Raw genomic sequence first — 18,832 nt, 5'->3', positions numbered from 1 at the left:
CTTGCACATTTTATGCATGTTGCAGAATTTAACCTATGCTACAGAAAACAATGACTTTTCTTTTTTTTTCATACCTAGGTCAACTACAAATTGTAGCCATGTTTGTAATACACATGGGGAGGTAGTGGATCATTTACAGCTTCCACACAGCACAGGGGAGGCCCACTCCAGTCCTCAAGGGCCTCCAACAGGTCAGGTTTTAAGGCTATCCCTGCTTCAGCAAAGGTGGCTCAGGATTGAGCCACCTGTGCTGAAGCAGAGACTGATTGAGCCACCTGTGCTGAAGAAGGGATATCCTGAAAACTTGACCAATTGGTGGCTCTTGAAGACTGGAGTTGGCCACCCCTGATCTAAGCCCTTGTGGAAAGGCATTGGGAGTAATAGGAATGAGCCACCTGTGCTGAAGCAGGGATATTTTGAAAACCTGACCTGCTAGTGGCCTTTGGGAACAGGAGTTGCCCACCTCTGACATCGCAGCTATCAAAACATTAGCCAAAACCATGGGCCTGTCCCATTATACATCTCGTGAGGCATCGTTTTGATGACACTTGTGGCGAGCGTAGAGTTGAGGGTGCGAGGTGAAGCTCCGCGAGCAAAGAAAGAGAGGTCAAAGAGGAAAAAAAGAGCTGAAAAGCTCAGAAGGAGTTCGTGGGACGGATTATAATGGATTCATGAATCCTGATGTAGGTATAACTGTACACCCAAAGGAGAGGAAACTGTGGCAAAAATAAGTCAAATTCATGGTCACCACACTGGAAACCACATGATTGTTACTATTGTATAAGAAAAGCTGCTACATTTAGCAAAGACTGCTAAAGATATTGGGGTCCATGTTGGAACAGAAAAGTGTGTTTTGACGCTCTGTCCCATTTATTGGAGAGCACAGTTACGGCAAATGTACCAAAGTGGTGTTATTTAGAAAGAAGAACTCCCAGGTAATGGTCATTTGTACCTGTTTGAACGCTTGAAGGACTTCTGCTCTCTGGCTGAAGTGCTTAAATAGCAACTGAAGTGCCCCTGACAGCAGAGGTGGGTATTCATGCATAATTAGGTGAATAAGGACTCTCAAGAATGTTCTGCCACCTTCATCATCTAGTTCCACCGGGTTTTTCTCCTTACTAAAAGAAATGTGCAAAAAATGAATGCAACGCGCGTTTTTATAGAGGTGTATTAAAGCAGCGACTGTATATTAGGAAACCAGCAAAATGCAATCTTTACACCATATTAGTTATCTTGTATCTAGTTGTTTTTTTTTTTTAATGATCATTTTTCCACTAAAGATTTTTCTCTTGCTCTTTAAATTACTTCGCACTGCAGAGGGAAGGGGGGGTTTTAAAGGTGAAAATGTGAAGAATGTGTTATTCCCATCACAGCAGTAAATATTAAATAAAATATTAATGGAAGATTAAAAAAAACACTGACGACAGTCACAGCACAATTGTTTTTTTATTTATTTATTTGGAGCTTCAGCTTTATTAATTATATCCTTCTAGAAAACAATCTAAATGTAATATTTTATTGCCTTGAAAGCCGTCCGTCTGGCATTAGAATAACTTGGGCAATGTGATAACTTTAGATCTGTGTCATGGATCTGTCCTGCTCAGTGAATCTTTCTGAAGTATGACTATAGAAATTGTTTTTTATTTCCAAATGTGTAAAGATATTTCATGTGTGTAACCCCAGCTTGGAAATAGCCTTTGTATTTATTATTTTTTCAATGTTTTACTCGTAAGGGAGGAAGGAAGAAATTACTGGGGATCTAAGAAGTAAGTAACACATGCTGATGTGCCCAGAAATGTTTTTCTCAAAGGCAATAATAAGCCGATATTTCAGATGACTGTCGGTAAACAAACATCATTGGTGAATCACGGCAATGCGTCATCGACTGGTAGGATACATACGTCCCAGCAAACAATGTATTATCGACTGGTAGTAAACATACAGTACCTTCCAGCAAACATGGTTTCAGCTTGCGCTGCAATTTCATCGATATCAGGAACCCCAGCTGGAAAAAATATATTTGTTCAGAAGAAAAAAAATTGGGAGAATGTGTCTCTTTTCTCAAAAACTATTTCATGAAAAACATAACCTGATTCCACATACTTTTGACCTAATCAAATTGTACATGGTACAGGTAGAACTAATTCAAATCCACTTGTGTAAAGTATTTACATTTCAATCGTAGAAGGGGTTAAGTGAACAATAAATGCAATAGAACAGTGATTCACAACAAGGGGTTCACAAACCCCTAGGTGTTTGCGAGGTGCCTCCAAGGGGTAAGCGCCCCCAAAAATGTAATGGCGGATCCCAGGAAGTATGGGGGTTCCTGTACCCGTGTGGAGGCTAGGCACTTATTAAGGCCCCAAACTGCCCCTCCCGTTTTCTTCCAAGGCAAAATGTACACTTATTTTTAAATTAACATTAATTATACAGGGGATAAGGTCCCTTAAAGCTGCCGTTCAGGCAATATCCTGCATGTGTGATTTTTTTAATAAATCAGTTCTGTAGTAAGAAAAAATACTTTTAGCATTTTCTGTTTTTAAAAAAACAACTTTGAAAGACCAAATTTCTTGTATTCTATTTTAACAGCCATTTGCTAAGGCACTGCCCCTTCATGTCCTGTCACAAGCCCTGGCACACCCCTTTGTCAGCCCTGCCCTCCCTCTAGCACATGTCAGTGCAGGAGTGCTCATGAATATTCATGAGCTTCCACTGAGACACAGAAGCAGAAGAAAAACATATGCCAGCTCTAATTATGTCACCAAATTTCACCGATCAATACATGGAGAACGAATTGACCTGCAGCTATACAGTTCTTTAGGTAATTAGAGATTGCCCACATGAAACTATTGAAGTAAAAAAATAAATAAAAAAAAAAGACTAAACTGCAGCTTTAACTTGTCAAACATGTTTGTTTCTGGTATAGCTCCAGTTCTCAACTTCTCTCGTGGTTAAAGGTGCAATGCCACATGGTCAGTCAGTTTAATTTCTTAGTGGCTTCTGAAGGGGGGGGAGAGGGGGGGAAGTGTTTGTCAATCAATGGTGTTTTCTTTCTTCTTACCTCAAGGCCTCTCCTTATCAGAGAGCCAATATAGATAAAGGGAGATGGGGAGAGGAGGGGGGGGGGGACTCTGGCTGTACAAGGACTTGCTGATCACACAGTGACATCACACAGTGACGTCACACAGTGAGGAGCAGTCATAGGAAATCAAACCCTTCATAAGTCTAACTTAAAAGAAATAAATGAAAAATACTTATTGTGTCAGATTTGGATTTAAAAAATTAATCAATTTCCCAGATGAAACCCCTTAAACATGTCACTGGAATTAGTTCACTTTGGTCCTAGGAGGGATTGTCCCTTTAATTTGAGGGTTAGAAAGTCCATTTGTCTGAACTTAAGAAGCAAACATTGGTCCAGCATACTTTAACAAGCCCAGCTTTAGATACCTAACCAGTACAGATCTGCCCAATGTTATTATTTAGCATCGTTGTACTGGAAGGGTTAGCAACGAAGAGAACAAAATGGGTTAAATACGATAATAAGCCTCCTGATAACAAGTACCTACTTGATAAAGTCAGTGTTTCAGGGATAGAAGTTGTAGGACTTTCCACAGCTGCACCATGGTCTCCAAATTCTCTCTTATAGATGGACAGCATATACGATATTCTGTAATCCAGTCTCACGCTAAGTATAAACTGCAACAGATTAAAAAAAAGTATCTTTGTTTGTGTTGTGTCATAAGTAGTTAATGTATCACAAGTATTTGAGTAGATATAATGATTAATGAAACATGATTATGGTAAGTAAGAGGAACTAGGCCAGCAATGTAATTTTCTAACCTCATCAATGAGATTAATCCTTTTTTGGCAAGTGTCATATTGCTTGTTCGGTGTTTCTCAAATAAAAGCGCATGTGTACTGTAATATATATATATACATATACACACACACCTCAACGTTAACTATTAATGTAGTGCCTTATCATAAATAGATGTAGCCATGCCACCTGTGGCTACTAACCTGCCGTACTCCTGGCAGGAAGCCCTGGTAGAATCCGGCTGCCAGTAATCAACATGGGGGTTTCCCCCCTCCTTGGACCTGCATTTGAGTGACAGTGGGAGGCGGTGACATTGGGCCTGACCATGTCCAATCATGAGATAAACCTGGTGCCCTCCTTCTGGCTGTACTTAAAGGCAGTACTGCCCCAAAATCATTAGTGCTTCTCCCCACTGAGAAAGGCAAGGTCACACATCTGGGAACCGGAGATTGGGACCTTCCCTAGCCTCTCCCACTTGGGGGAGAGTGAGTGTGAGCCTATACCCTGACTTCTGATAGGGGAGTCGGGAAGAGCTAGGACAGCTGCAGGGGCCCTGACGTGTAGTGGTTGTCCAGGGACAATCATCCAGTGGATAGCTGATCCTGAGAAGCTGTGATTGAGCAGGCCACTGCTGTGTGTTTGTGGTAGCAATAAAGACCGTTCCTGTTTGCATATACCTCCTGCCTGGGTGTGATCTTACTGGGAGGAGAGGGAGAGTTTCTACCATAGGAGATCGCCTCCATTCATCTTGGAGCATGCGGCAGATGGAGGCGCTGCACTGCTAAAGAACCATATGGGCAACCTAACTAAAATCCCAAACAGGCGCCTTTTCTGTCACTGATCCCTATATAGTGTGTTTTTGCTGCATTGTCACTCTAGAGCTTGAGAGAGGACCTTGTTGGTCCGAAACGTACGTTGCTCTGGATTACATTGGTTGCCTAATGTTTCATAAAACTACTATTGTCTACCTGAGAGTGCTGCGGACCCTTCTTTTTTTATATGTATATATACTGTGTATATACTATATACATCTCAACCCCGTTATAGCACGATCCGCTTCAACGCGGATTTGCTTATAACGCGGTCTGAGCGTGGCTCCCAATTTAAAAACATCTCCAAGTTTTTTTTTTGCGAAATGGCCGCCGCGTGAGACCCAGCATCTGCAGCTCTCTCCTCGCTTCATCAGGCTGCGTCCACGTGCGTGGCGCACATCTCCTAAAAAAACCTTGGAGATTTGCACCACACACGTGGACGCAGCCTGATGAAGCAGATACTGGGTAAGTCATCGCGCGGCGGCCATTTCACGATCCCGGTTATAAAGCGGTCTCATTATGTGGACCCCGAGCACCACGTTATAACGGGGTTCAGCTGTGTATATATATATATATATATATATATATATATATATATAATCAAAAAATAAATAGATGATACCGTTCTGTGGCTAACGAAATGCTTTTATTTGTGCGAGCTTTCGAGATACACTGATCTCTTCTTCCGGCGATGATCAGTGTATCTCGAAAGCTCGCACAAATAAAAGCATTTCATTAGCCACAGAACGGTATCATCTATTTATTTTTTGATTATTAAAGCTCGGCTAACACGGTACTGATACCTCTACATGTATATATATATATATATATATAGGCATCTCAGTGCACGGCAAAGCATTTCAGTTTATTTGTTGACAGGCCAGTACAGCTAATGGTGTTTCAATGCCAATGAAATGTTTCCTAGAAAGAGGGCTTTTACAGACAGACTTAAAGATAGTAGGAGATGGGGCTTGATGAATAGTGAAGGCAAAAGAGATAAGAGAACAGTAAATGAGCAGGTTTATAAGTAGCCTACAAACCAGTTTCATTCATTTTGTTGAACGGATCGTTTCTGGGTTGTGTAAAAACCTTTGAAGAACCCTGTGTTAAATGACGCCATGGGGCGAAACTGGCTTTGCCTTTTTATCACAGTGCTAATTTCATGTCCAACTGTAACGTGTTCCACATTCTGTACCTGTAAAATCTCAATGATTTTTAGTTTGGTGTCCATCACGGTGATGTCCTCACTGTCGGCGGAGCTGGCTTGCTTGCCGGACTGGAGACCAGGCTGGGCATCTGCCACTGCCACGGGAAGGACAGACCCCCTGCTAAGTACCATTTGAGTCATCATCTCTCCCACTCCGTGAATGGTCCTCATGACATTGTTTCCTGGAACATTCACAGTGCAAACTTCTTACATGTCACCATATCAAAGCATTACGTAGCATCAACATCTCCCATCATTTACGCCGCAAGACTGCAAATATGTAACACAAGTACAGTGGGATCCAAACAGAACAGCCAACTGCTGGTACTGTCTCATTGTCTAACACTGCTGTATGAACGACCTTACTAATTACTCCCTATGACACGGGTTCCCAACTCCAGTTTAACAGTTCAACTCCATTACTCATTAACTTCATTTAAATATAAGCCTATGCCTGTTTTCACATATACATACATATATACACAGATATATACAGATATATATATACAAGCAGTCCTCATTTTACAACGAATGGCTTATCCAACGCTATGCAATGTATACCTATGTTCATTTTTTACAAAGCCAAAACGGCTTATCCAACGCTCTTACAATGCTTTGCAACGTTGTTTATGTGTATATAATATATATATATTATATAATATTATATTATACTATATAATATATTATATTATTATATTTTGTGTTATATTATATATATAATACAGTATATACACTATATAATTTATGTGTGTGCTGCGTATCTTATTGCCTGCATAAAATATTTGGTGTATTTTAGTGTTATAAATGCCTTCAAGAACGGAACCTTTCATTTAAACAGTGTTCCTATGGGAAAACGTGTTTCGCTTTAAGACGTTTCGCTATCCAACGCCATTTTGAGTAACGCATGGTGTCGGATAACCAAGGACTGCCTGTATATACAGTATATATATATATATATATATATATATATATATATATATATATATACATACACACATATACTGTAAATGCACCAGTTCCTCATGTTAAAGCTGCAGTTCAGTCAATATCCTGCGTGTGTGTTTTTTTTAATAAATCAGTTCTGTAGTAAGAAAAAATACTTTTAGCATTTTCTGTTTTTAAAAAAACAACTTTGAAAGACCAATTTTCTTGTATTCTATTTTAACAGCCATTTGCTAAGGCACTGCCCCTTCATGTCCTGTCACAAGCCCTGGCACACCCCTTTGTCAGCCCTGCCCTCCCTCTAGCACATGTCAATGCAGGAGTGCTCATGAATATTCATGAGCTTCCACTGCCAGTCAAGCAGATTATAAACAAATCCCAGCTTTTAATATGTCACCAAATTTCGACCTATCAATACATGGAGAACGAATTGAGCTGCAGCTATGCAGTTCTTTAGGTAATTAGAGATTGCACACATAAAACTATTGAAGTAAAAAAATAAATGTTAAAAAAAAAAAAAAAAAAAAAGACTGAACTGCAGCTTTAATGTGTTTTGTTTTTTAAACACTGTCACTCTTTGATGCCCATTATTATTTATATCACTGAGTTCATTCACTTTCACAGTGGTTGTGTTTTTGGCACTATTTTCACTTTCACCATTTATGTAGTGAAGTGTCTACTTGCACTTAAATTCCTTTTCCCCCCGTTGTTGGTTTGTTTCAGCCCTGCACTCGTCAGGCCTTCTCTCGTCATGTAACAACTATTAGGTGCGAGGCTTCACGGATCTGTTACTTTATCCACACATCACACGCACAGTATTTATTTGTAGTTTCACAGAAATATGAAGAATGTGTGTTTGTCACCAGAGAGACACATTATAGTGTAACCATCACTGGCATGGGAAACAATGTCACAAACGAAATCATTTCAGCAGATTTCTCAAGTACCTGTAATTAATAGGAAAAACCTGTAAAGTTTAAACTTAAGGAACTCCTTATTTTTTGGCACAAATTCTTCCCCCACAAAAACCTGTGTATTCCATATTGTACAAAGGACAAGTTTTACATTCTGCCGGTGAAGTCCCTGAAAGATATAAAACATGCAGGTGCCTAACACAATTCCTTGTGCATTCATAACCTCAGTGAACTCATAGCCACGTGTTACAAGGATGTCAATGACTTGCTAGACCCTCCATTCCTCAAGGGCCACCAACAGGTCAGGTTTTCAGGATATCCCTGCTTCAGCACACGTAGTGCAGGCACTGATTGAGCCACCTGTGCCGAAGCAGTGCGTAGAAAAGATTCAGACTCCATCTTGTATTGATGGGTTCCATTTTTCCCTGTAGACCTAACATTTTGGCATCTTAAATAGGATTTGGAGATTTGTGATTGGTGATGCAATACAATATGCCAATTACAATGGAACAAAGACATCTGTATACCAAACAGGAGGTTCTATTTTGAAATATGCCAATTAAAATGGAATAGAAACACCTGTGGTAAGAAAACAGCATATTCACAGGTAGGCAATGCGCCAGACTTGTGATACGTATCTGTTATGTAAGTAAACATGCTTTTCTGTATTAATTGCTTGTTAGTAACTATGAGGTGTGGTTTGGCAAGTAGTGAGAAAAGGGAGTTACAGCCATATATAGTTCAGCCGGAAAGTGTGTATAAAGATTGAAGCCTAGACAAGGAGAGATCAGATCTATTAATTACCTACACGTGGCTGGATAGTGACAGTTCTGCGCTCTGAACTTCTATGCTGTAATATGCTTTCTGTCTCTGAAGAATAAACCATTGGAACAAAGATACGTGCCTCAATCTTGAACGATCTAAAGCAGAGGAGCACAAACTGGGGGCGCAAGATGTTCCAGGGGGGCACGGCGGTTGCAGAGGCCCCGCGCTAAATCTAAATGCCGAGGGATTGCGTGAGGCCTCTGCAATGTCCCTTACCTTGTCTTCCGCGACGCGGCATCAAATGACGCTGTGGGGGTCACGTGACATCACGTGACCCCGCAGCGTCATTTGACGCCGTAGAAAAGGTAAGGAGGTGGGCGCGAGCAGGGGGGGGGGGGGGGGGGGGGAGCAGGCAGAGGATGCAGACTGAAAAGTTTGTGCACACCTGATCTAAAAGGACGATTTTTCACAGGGATATCCAGAAAAACCTGACCTGTTGGTATTTCTTGAGGAGTGGAGTTGGCTACCCCTGTGCTAGACAATGGGTGCCTTGTAGCCAGTGACTACGGAAGCATCTCACTAACCAGCCTGCTAGAGCAGTGACATACCTACCCCACAGCCTTACAGAACGGATAAGAGCTCAGAGGCACAAGGGAACCGAATACAGGACATTTCTAAAGATTGTACACTAGTACAAATATAAAACCACAGATATTACCTCGCTAACAGTAAAACATTTTATGAGACACAAAGGCATCTTAATAGCAATAAAGTACATATTTTATCCCAGAATGGACAATGTGCTTACACCAAACCTTGACGCAGGGTAATGAAAGACAATCGTTTCAATAACTGTTAGCGCAAAACTAAATCAATTTGCTTTATCCCCTTTTCCTTCAGGTTTTTGGCTACCTTACTAAAACTGATGAAAAGCTACTGAAATGTATTCAATCATTTGTTTTGTGTCTTGTTCCTACAATTAAATTTAAATGACCCATTGAAACAAAGTGCAGGGGAGGGATTGTGTCAAATTGGCGTAGTCACTTAACAAAGTCATGCTTTACTAGATACTAAATACCATTTTTAGCCCATTTTAACAATGCCTCCAATAGTTGGTAGCCCAGAGTAGATAAGTTACATTGTTGCATGTAGGATAGTAGAACAGAGTGATCCTGATATATCCTCATTGCATGGCTGTGCTCTGCTTCACTGCTTCGAGCGGAATCTACATTGTTGCATGTGTTTGTATATTCCTCACCTCCATCCTGGAATTTGTTCAGTCTCTCCAGGTAAGAGGACATGGGGCTCTGGACAATGTCTAGAATGGCCAGTAGTGTCCTGGTCAGTCTAAGGAGCTCGCTGAAACTGTAGAATCCAAAATAAATGAGGTTCCGAGCCAGGTAAACCACCTACCGGGAAACAAGAAACATATAAAGAGTACGTGAAAAGGGGAATGCCAAAGATAAATGGGGGAAGGTGGAATAACACAAGGACAATCTTGTTTTTAACACACTACACAATTTCTACTTGCCATTGTGTCAAATGGAAGACAGACATTTATACTTGATATTTGATGTAGAATATTAGCCAGGTACAGTTACACCACCCCAACCCTGGCAGAGTGACAGATACAGAATTTTATAACTTCCACTATCCTATGTGCATTAATGCGGCAGACCAAACAATATCCTACGTGTTTTTTTTTACATAAATCTGTTATTGTACTATAAGAAAATACTTGTAGCATTTTTGAAACAACTCTGAATGACATTTTAATGTATTATAATGTAACAAGCATTTTTTTGTTTCTATAGCAACCATTTACAAAGTCACATCCCCTTCCTCTTTTGAAACAGGTTCTGGCACACCCCTTTTTCAGCCCTGCCCTCTCTCTAGCAGTGCCCCAATTATATCTAGTGACTGCCTGGTCACATAATCTTTCCCACAGAACTCTGCATCTTTTGTCCTCTTCTGATGCACTGACAGCCATTTAGTGAACACCCCTAGCCAAATCATTCGACAACTTAGCGAATTACTTATCATTGTGTGGATCGATGCACATATTAAAGGGGACAAAAATTATTAAACAGCAGCTTGGACTGCTGCTTTAAAAGAAGGAAATGGTCTAATCAGAATTAGAGGGCAAGAACATGGTGAAATGAGGAGCCCACGCGTGGTCCGGGCAAAGGATATGTGCAGTCACAGCACTCTGCTATCAACTTAGCAGCAAATGTCCTGCAAAGCGCTGCAATTGTGCAGCATCTTTACGAAACTAAGGAGCACATCCCCTAGCTGAGCGGTTTCCAACCGGTTTTTGGTTAAGGAACGCCATCATTATAATGTGAAATTCTGCGGAACCCCCACCCTCTAACATAGTTTTTAATAGGATTTGAACGGAAGGGTCCCCAGGAGCTGAACCCCACTCTTTGTAGCTCCAGGGGGTTAGAGTTCCCTCTTGAGAGTTCAAAATGGCTCCAGGTCATGGGAGTCCCACGGACCAATAGGAAGCCGTAATGTCATTGCAGTTGCAGCTTCCTATTGGACGGACGTTTAAATGCCCAGGAAGTAATACCGGGAAACATCGTGTGAGCCTGGGGGAGCTAAAGAGGATCAGTGATGTAAAACCAATGTGTTCCTTTGGCAGGGCTGGTGCTTTAGTTCCAGGACTGACCTGGTTTTTCCTGTCTTGTTTAGTTACATATTCAAACCAGATTATTTCAGGTTTTGGAGATTTGGACTTGGCGAAACTCCTCGTGAACTTTTAAAAAAAAGGTTCGATTTCTCGAAGTTCGAAAGAGCAGCAGATTGCGCAAGGTTTGCAAAACTTTGAACATCTCTACCCGGCAGCTAAACAAGCTTCAGATCACACAGGAAATGCGGATCCTGCCATGGCGTAGGAAAACACTGACAACTGTTCAACTTGAACCTGGTTTACTGCCCAGTGTCAGCTCCTTGTGACCTTGGGCACCTCACTTTATCTCCCTGTGCCTCAGGCACCAACATCCCAGATTGTAAGCTCCTCTGGCCAGGGCCTGTGCCTGTAACCTTCCTATGTGCTGCGCACCGCGCGCTGTGCTGTAATTGTGACGCGGTTTGATTCCCATTGGGTGAAAAGCTCTATATGAAATAAAGTTATTCTTTAAATGTCCAAAACAAGCCAAGTACCTCAAATGTCAGTTTGTTTTTCTCCTTATCCCCAAAAGGGAACGGCTGGTTTACAACCTCTTTCAGGTATTCCTCAACAAATTCCATCGTGAGGGCAAACTTCCTCTTCATTTCATCCCTGGAGGAGTCTGTGAAGGAATCGTAGCTGGAAAGAAAAGGTGACGTTACGGCTGTGATAATACACCGCGAAATGAAGACTCATTTACCTATTCACATCATGTAGCAGCCGTCCTGGTTAAAATGAACTCATCGGCATCATACAAATGGCTAGAGAATGGTTAGCAGAAGTTGTGGTTTCTTTGGCTTAATTATGCAGAGGTTATGGCCATAAAGAGAAGGTCATTTATGAACACTTCAAATCCGTTGAAATATACAAATGATACACTGCATTAAAGGTTCAATCTCAGTCAGAAAACAATCTGTTTTAAAGCATGTAATAACCTATTTGGCTCCCATGAACTAATCTGGCCATGCTAAAAGCAAAGATTTGTCTGCTTTGTTTTTTTGGAAGTTAAATTCAAATGAAAAAAAGTTTAGGGGGCTGTAAATGGGGAATGTTTGTCAACCAGGTCCCACCGTGTCCTTATAAGAGATCCAATAGCTATAATGGCGGGATGGAAGAGTGTCTGGTTGTACAATAAAGAAAAGAAAAAACATGTCACTGATAATAGTTTAATTTACTCTTAAAAGGGATTGCCTCTTTAACTGTAACCTTCAGAGGGGGCCTGCAAATGATTTCTATGCAATGAGCTGCGTGAGGCGGGAGAGGAGCGGGGAGAGGAGCAGGGAGAGGTTACAAAGTACAGTCCGGCTTTACAACACTTGTTTTAAAATGTAAACAATTGAAACAATCTGGGTGAAGACCGAAACACGTCAGGCAGCACAGCCACGACTCCGCCGTCTTAAAAATGTGGTAATAAAACAGCTCGTTTAACCACAAATGATTGGGCCTGTATGTCACTACGGCGAGTTTCTGCATTACTCGCTCTACTTCCGCGAGATATCTTCATTCTGTCCGGGTTCTCCTCCGTGACAGCATTTCCCAGCAGCGTTGATATACGGCTAACAGCGGATATTGCGCCTGGGTGCTAAACATGGAGCCAGCGGGCTGAATTAAAATAAAATCTTCCACCATATACAAACGGCGCGATGAAATTATTGAGCTTGACGCGAGATTTTCTCCCGCACTTGCATTGAAGACTATTTGTTGGTGTCACTATGGACTGTACATTTGTTTCTCTCCTTCACAAGACAAATACGGAGAGACCCTATTTGATGGAACATATATTTCCTTAGCGGCATCCATGAGTGAATTTGTATATGTCACACCAACTTGATTCTGTTCAGAATCTTAACTATTTACTGCCTATAAAGCCATCGTGTTAGACATAAAAGCATACTCAAATTGTGTTCCATCCTTGTAGCCTTTTTTGCTGTTATATTTAAGTAGTAATCCCTGAAGAACAGGGCATTACTGGCCAATAATGCCCTGTTCTGAGGGGATTATTACTATTATAGGCTAAATGCAGGCTTATTTTTTATTTTATTTTTACATTTTTCATAAAAAAGATAAGACACTTTTGTAGTCATATTGATTTTCATAGGCATGATTGTCTACATTCTTTTGCTTTTACTGCAAGTTTATTAAAAGGAAATTGTACATACACACAGTTCCATCTATTTACACAAACACACTGCAGCCCCCCCCCCCCTTATACACACACACACACTCTGCAAGCCCCCTCTATATACACAAACACACTCTGCACTTCCCCCTACACACTCTGCAGCCCCCCTCCTCTACACCCGCAAAACACACTGCAGCCCTCCTACACCCTCAACACTCACACAACAAAGCAGCCCCCCTCTACACCTACAAACTACAGACCCCGGTAAACACACAAAACTGCAGACACACACACACCAAAACACACTGCAGCCCTCCTACACCCTCAACACTCACAAAACACACACACAACAAAGCAGCCCCCCTCTACACCTACAAACTACAGACCCCGGTAAACACACAAAACTGCAGACACACACACACCAAAACACACTCTGCAGCCCTCCTCCACCCTCTACACCCACTGATACCCACACTCACTGCAGCCCCCCTCTACAACTACAAAACCCACTGCAGACACACACACACCCCCCAACAAAACAGACTGCTGCCCCCACTTTACATCCACAAAACACACACCAGCAGCCCCCCTCTACGCCCACTGCAGTTCCCCTGCAAACCCACCAACTGCAGACACACACACACACACACACACACACACACACACACTCGGCCTTTCCTCCACCCACAAAATACACACTGAAGAAACACTGCAGCCCCCCCCCCCCCCCACTGCATCCACAAAACACACACCAGCAGCCCCTTCTCTAAACCCACTGCAACCAATCTGTGAATACACACACTGCAGACACACACACACACACACACACCAACAAAGCACTCTGCACCACCCACAAAACACACACTGAAGAAACACACACACTGCAGCCCCCTCTCTGCACCCACAAAACACATACACACAACAGAAGACACACACCAATAAAACACTCTGCTGCCCCCTTTACACCCACAAAACCCACAGACACACAAACCTTTCCCCTCACTCTCCTGTGCGGAGCTCTCTGCAGGCAGGGAGGGGGAGGAGTCAGTGCCTGACTGCAGGGAGGGGGAGGAGTCAGTGCCTGACTGCAGGGAGGGGGAGGAGTCAGTGCCTGACTGCAGTGAGGGGGAGGAGTCAGTGTCTGGCTGCAGGCAGGGAGGGGGAGGAGTCAGTGCCTGGCTGCAGGCAGGGAGGGGGAGGAGTCAGTGCGTGGCTGCAGGCAGGGAGGGGGAGGAGTCAGTGCCTGGCTGCAGGCAGGGAGGGGGAGGAGTCAGTGCCTGGCTGCAGACAGGGAGGGGGAGGAGTCAGTGCCTGGCTGCAGGCAGGGAGGGGGAGGAGTCAGTGCCTGGCTGCAGGCAGGGTGGGGGAGGAGTCAGTGCCTTGCTGCAGGCAGGGTGGGGGAGGAGTCAGTGCCTTGTTGCAGACAGGGAGGGGGAGGAGTCAGTGCCTGGCTGCAGGCAGGGAGGGGGAGGAGTCAGTGCCTGGCTGCAGGCAGGGTGGGGAGGAGTCCGTGCCTGGCTGCAGGCAGGGAGGAGGAGGAGTCAGTGTCTGGCTGCAGGCAGGGAGGGGGAGGAGTCAGTGCCTGGCTGCAGGCAGGGTGGGGGAGGAGTCTGCCTGGCTGAAGGCAGGGTGAGGGAGGAGTCAGTGCCTGGCTGCAGGGAGGGTGGGGGAGGAGTCAGTGCCTGGCTGCAGGCAGGGTGGGGGAGGAGTCAGTGTCTGGCTGCAAGCAAGGTGGGGGAGGAGTCAGTGTCTGGCTGCAGGCAGGGTAGGGGAGGAGTCAGTGTCTGGCTGCAGGCAGGGAGGGGGAGGAGTCAGTGCCTGGCTGCAGGCAGGGAGAGGGAGGAGTCAGTGCCTGGCTGCAGGCAGGGTGGGGGAGGAGTCAGTGTCTGGCTGCAGGCAGGGAGGGGGAGGAGTCAGTGCCTGGCTGCAGGCAGGGAGAGGGAGGAGTCAGTGCCTGGCTGCAGGGAGGGGGAGGAGTCAGTGTCTGGCTGCAGAGAGGGAGGGGGAGGAGTCAGTGCCTGGCTGCAGGCAGGGTGGGGGAGGAGTCAGTGCCTGGCTGCAGGCAGGGAGAGGGAGGAGTAAGTGCCTGGCTGCAGGCAGGGTGGGGGAGGAGTCAGTGCCTGGCTGCAGGCAGGATGGGGAGGAGTCAGTGCCTGGCTGCAAGCAAGGTGGGGGAGGAGTCAGTGTCTGGCTGCAGGCAGGGTGGGGGAGGAGTCAGTGTCTGGCTGCTGCCTCCTCTCCAATCACCTCCCCTGTCTGAGAGCTGATCTCACTCTTTGTGAATGAGAAATGAAAGCTGATTGGCTGAAAAACTTGGCAGGTTCCAAACATTCCGGGCCATTACTGATTGGATAATGCTCAGAATTTTAACCAATCAGAGAGCAGAGATTTCAATAGTGCCCGGAATTTACCAGCTTTAGCCTATAATTGGTAATATTGGCCTTCTTAATTGCTCACCGTTATTCTCAAATTTTGGAAGGATCCTCAGCCACAAAGTTAATTTCCATGTTTTAAAGAATTTACGGATGCCTATATTTTTAGAACGTACTAGGAGTAAATATACAAGGATGGAAATATAATATGGGCACCAGTTTATTCCCAAGCTTTCCTCGACTTAGAATACAGTTGTTTTTCCCTTTTCTCCCTTTAGATATTTCGACTTAATGTTCCATAACATTTTGGTTATCTGGGAAATGAGACCTGATATACTGCTATACCATAGCTGTACTGGGTAAATTGGGGGTCTTAGTATACAATTCTGATTCTGCAGGATGGATACGCCACCTGTCCGGTACTCAGCAGTACAAAGGGGTATTTATATTGTGCAAGATGTACCCCGGATACCCCCAAACGTTTATTGACTTACTCATGGATGCTTATCTTTGTGGGGATCTCAGTCCATAATCTGGCGTATTTTACCGGAACGACCGATTCTTGGGGGTCCCTGTCCACGTGAATGTGAAGCATAAGGCGGCAGAAGGACGCTCGCAGGTCATATGGAAGGCTCTCATCGGACATGCACCGCAAGATCAAGTCGACAGTCAGCTCCTTACAGATTTGGTAGATGGCGAGATACTGTCGATCCAGACACATCCTTGCAAAGAGGTTTAACTGATACCTACAAGGAGATAAACAATGAGATCTGGGTGTAAATTAGCAATAGCATATTATTATTACACTAGCTGAGTTCCATACACGACGCATACGTTGCTTTTTTTCAATAAATTTTGATGCATTACTTCCTGTTAAATATCTGATTAATACCATTTCAAATGAAGAATTGTGTGTATTTTTAGAACTAGTGTTACTACATATACATTATCATTCGTGTACAATTATTTTAAATAGCCATCCTGTGAAAATAATACGTGATAAATGTATAGAACCGGGCGATCCTGCAAGTGACAACCAATGTTTAAATATTAATTAAGTGAATATAAATACAACACTCATGAATATTAAATCAATATTAAGAATAGATAAATGCAGAGAACTTCTTAAGATTATCTATTCTTAATATTGATTTAATATTCCTGAGTGTGGTATTTATTTATTTCTTTGTTTATTCAGTTACCCTATTCGGTTTATTATGAATTATCACTGATTATTTTTTTTTCAATTCAGTGAGCATAATGCATTGTATTAACCTATATAAATCAACATAACATCTGTCCTGCGCCATACAGTACACATTTTGGATTGATACATAGTAACTTCATTGTGCGTGAACACTATTAACAGACGCTTTAAGGTATACGACAAATTAAGCATGGTGGATTATTTTGATTCACTCTCTCTTTTTTTGCCACACAAAAATATTTTTTTTTCCCTGCGCGCCCCCCAAAAATAAAAACACACATTTTGTATACTGTATATGGGCACACAAGCGCAATTTATAATATTTCTATGCACCAATTTTGCCCCAAAATAAGCTCTGACGCTTAGTACATAAGCCTAATTGGGTGATCTCCTTTGTGATGCTGGAAGGCTGAAGTGCATTATGGTACAGCAGTAATCCCTCGCCCCGGCTTCATCAGCAAAACATCGACCTTTCCCCTCTCTCTCTTCTTATTCAACCTGATGTTTTCGCCCTCTCAGCGACCCCAAAAACGTTTGTTCAAGCAGAAGCACGAGAAATGTCTTATTTATTTTTATTTATTGATTTATAAAATGTGTTACCAGGAAGTAATACAGTGAGAGTTACCGCTCGTTTTCAAGTATGTCCTGGGCACAGAGTTATGATAACAAATAATACATGGTTACAAATACATAGTTACATAAGTGAACAGGGTATACATTATATACAAGACATTGCATGCACAGTTAGAGATAATATATATTATAGGTGTATGTAACAGTTACAGACCAGATTATAATATGAGATAGCCTTAGTTTTGAAAGAACTTAGACTGGTGGCGGCTGTGAGAGTCTCCGGTAGATTGTTCCAGTTTTGGGGTGCACGGTAAGAGAAGGAGGAGCGGCCGGATACTTTGTTGAGCCTTGGGACCATGAACAGTCTTTTGGAGTCAGATCTCAGATGGTAAGTGCTGCGTGTGGTAGGGGTGAGGAGCTTGTTCAGATAGACGGGTAGCTTGCCCATGAAGAATTTGAAGGCAAAACAGGAGAGAATAATCTGAGGAATAACGTTGCTTGTTCCAGGCTTATTCCAGTGACGTGGAGTGAACAGGGTAAGCGTTTTGCTGAAGCACGCGCCCTGCAACTAGGAAAGTTTAGTTTTCAACCCCCAGACCCCAGTAAGTGTGTATATTCCGTCTGTATTTTGTATTTCATTGTGTGTACGCGGGTTTACCCAAATAAACCTCATTTTATTCCACCATCTTGTTTTGCCTAGTGAATGATCCCAGATATAAATTTGTAAAAAGCCCTGGTCTCCCGTGACAGGCTTTTTTCTCATTTTTTAATTATTTAAATTATAATCGCAATGCACCTCATCTTGCCTGTTTCATGAATGACATCCCAATTCCAAGATGGCGACGCCCTGGCACCTCAGAAGAAAACGTGGATGCCGTTTCTGAACATTTTAAAACACTTTAGAGATTACACTTTAAAAAGGGTTCAGGTTTCTTGTAATACATCAACAGATATGTCCGTTTAACATAAAAAGGAAGCCCACCTGTAATAATTGAGGACTTCCAGATCAGCTTTCGTTCCTTCCTTGGCTTCTTGAGCGAGGTGTCTAATAGCTTTGCCGTGGGGTTCCTTGTGGCTGTCGATCCAGTACAGCCAAACCTCTTCCTCTTCCATATCATCGGGGAGGATTGAGCACTCTAAGGGGTTGTCCATTTGCATTGAAACAAGCCTGCGAATAAGAAAACGTATCGCCGTTAACACCAACTCATCCCCATGACAGACATGCTAAGGGGCCTGGCCCCCCGAAGACAAGCGAATGCCATTACAGGCACCTACTTGGTCTGAATGAGGATGTCGGCATTTCCTGGGCTCAGCATAAATTTACAGATGAGCTCCTGGGTAACGGGAATCGCAGTTGTGTTTGACACGCACAGGTCCGACAAATAATCCAGGAATCTGAGAGATAAGAAGAATAAATGAAACATGAGATA

The 18,832-nt window shown here is 43.2% G+C and overlaps 1 protein-coding gene across 6 annotated transcripts in view; it reads right to left on the bottom strand.

Annotated features, from left to right (window-relative positions):
- Positions 1-18,832, bottom strand: part of ITPR2 (inositol 1,4,5-trisphosphate receptor type 2) — a 317,011-nt gene that overhangs the window by 143,312 nt on the left and 154,867 nt on the right. For all 6 annotated transcript variants that reach the window (XM_075602849.1, XM_075602844.1, XM_075602845.1 and 3 more), the window contains 9 exons: positions 18,678-18,797; positions 18,385-18,570; positions 16,117-16,368; positions 11,623-11,767; positions 9,716-9,866; positions 5,825-6,018; positions 3,567-3,696; positions 1,948-2,005; positions 953-1,118 (listed from right to left, as the gene is read on the bottom strand). In XM_075602849.1, the coding sequence (XP_075458964.1) occupies positions 953-1,118; positions 1,948-2,005; positions 3,567-3,696; positions 5,825-6,018; positions 9,716-9,866; positions 11,623-11,767; positions 16,117-16,368; positions 18,385-18,570; positions 18,678-18,797 (1,402 nt within the window). The remainder of the gene's footprint in view (positions 1-952; positions 1,119-1,947; positions 2,006-3,566; positions 3,697-5,824; positions 6,019-9,715; positions 9,867-11,622; positions 11,768-16,116; positions 16,369-18,384; positions 18,571-18,677; positions 18,798-18,832) is intronic.

The sequence above is a fragment of the Ascaphus truei genome, chromosome 5, assembly GCF_040206685.1.
Source record: "Ascaphus truei isolate aAscTru1 chromosome 5, aAscTru1.hap1, whole genome shotgun sequence".
Lineage (NCBI taxonomy): Eukaryota > Metazoa > Chordata > Amphibia > Anura > Ascaphidae > Ascaphus > Ascaphus truei.
Note: the sequence above shows the minus strand (reverse complement) of the source record. Positions and strands in the feature narration are given on the sequence as shown.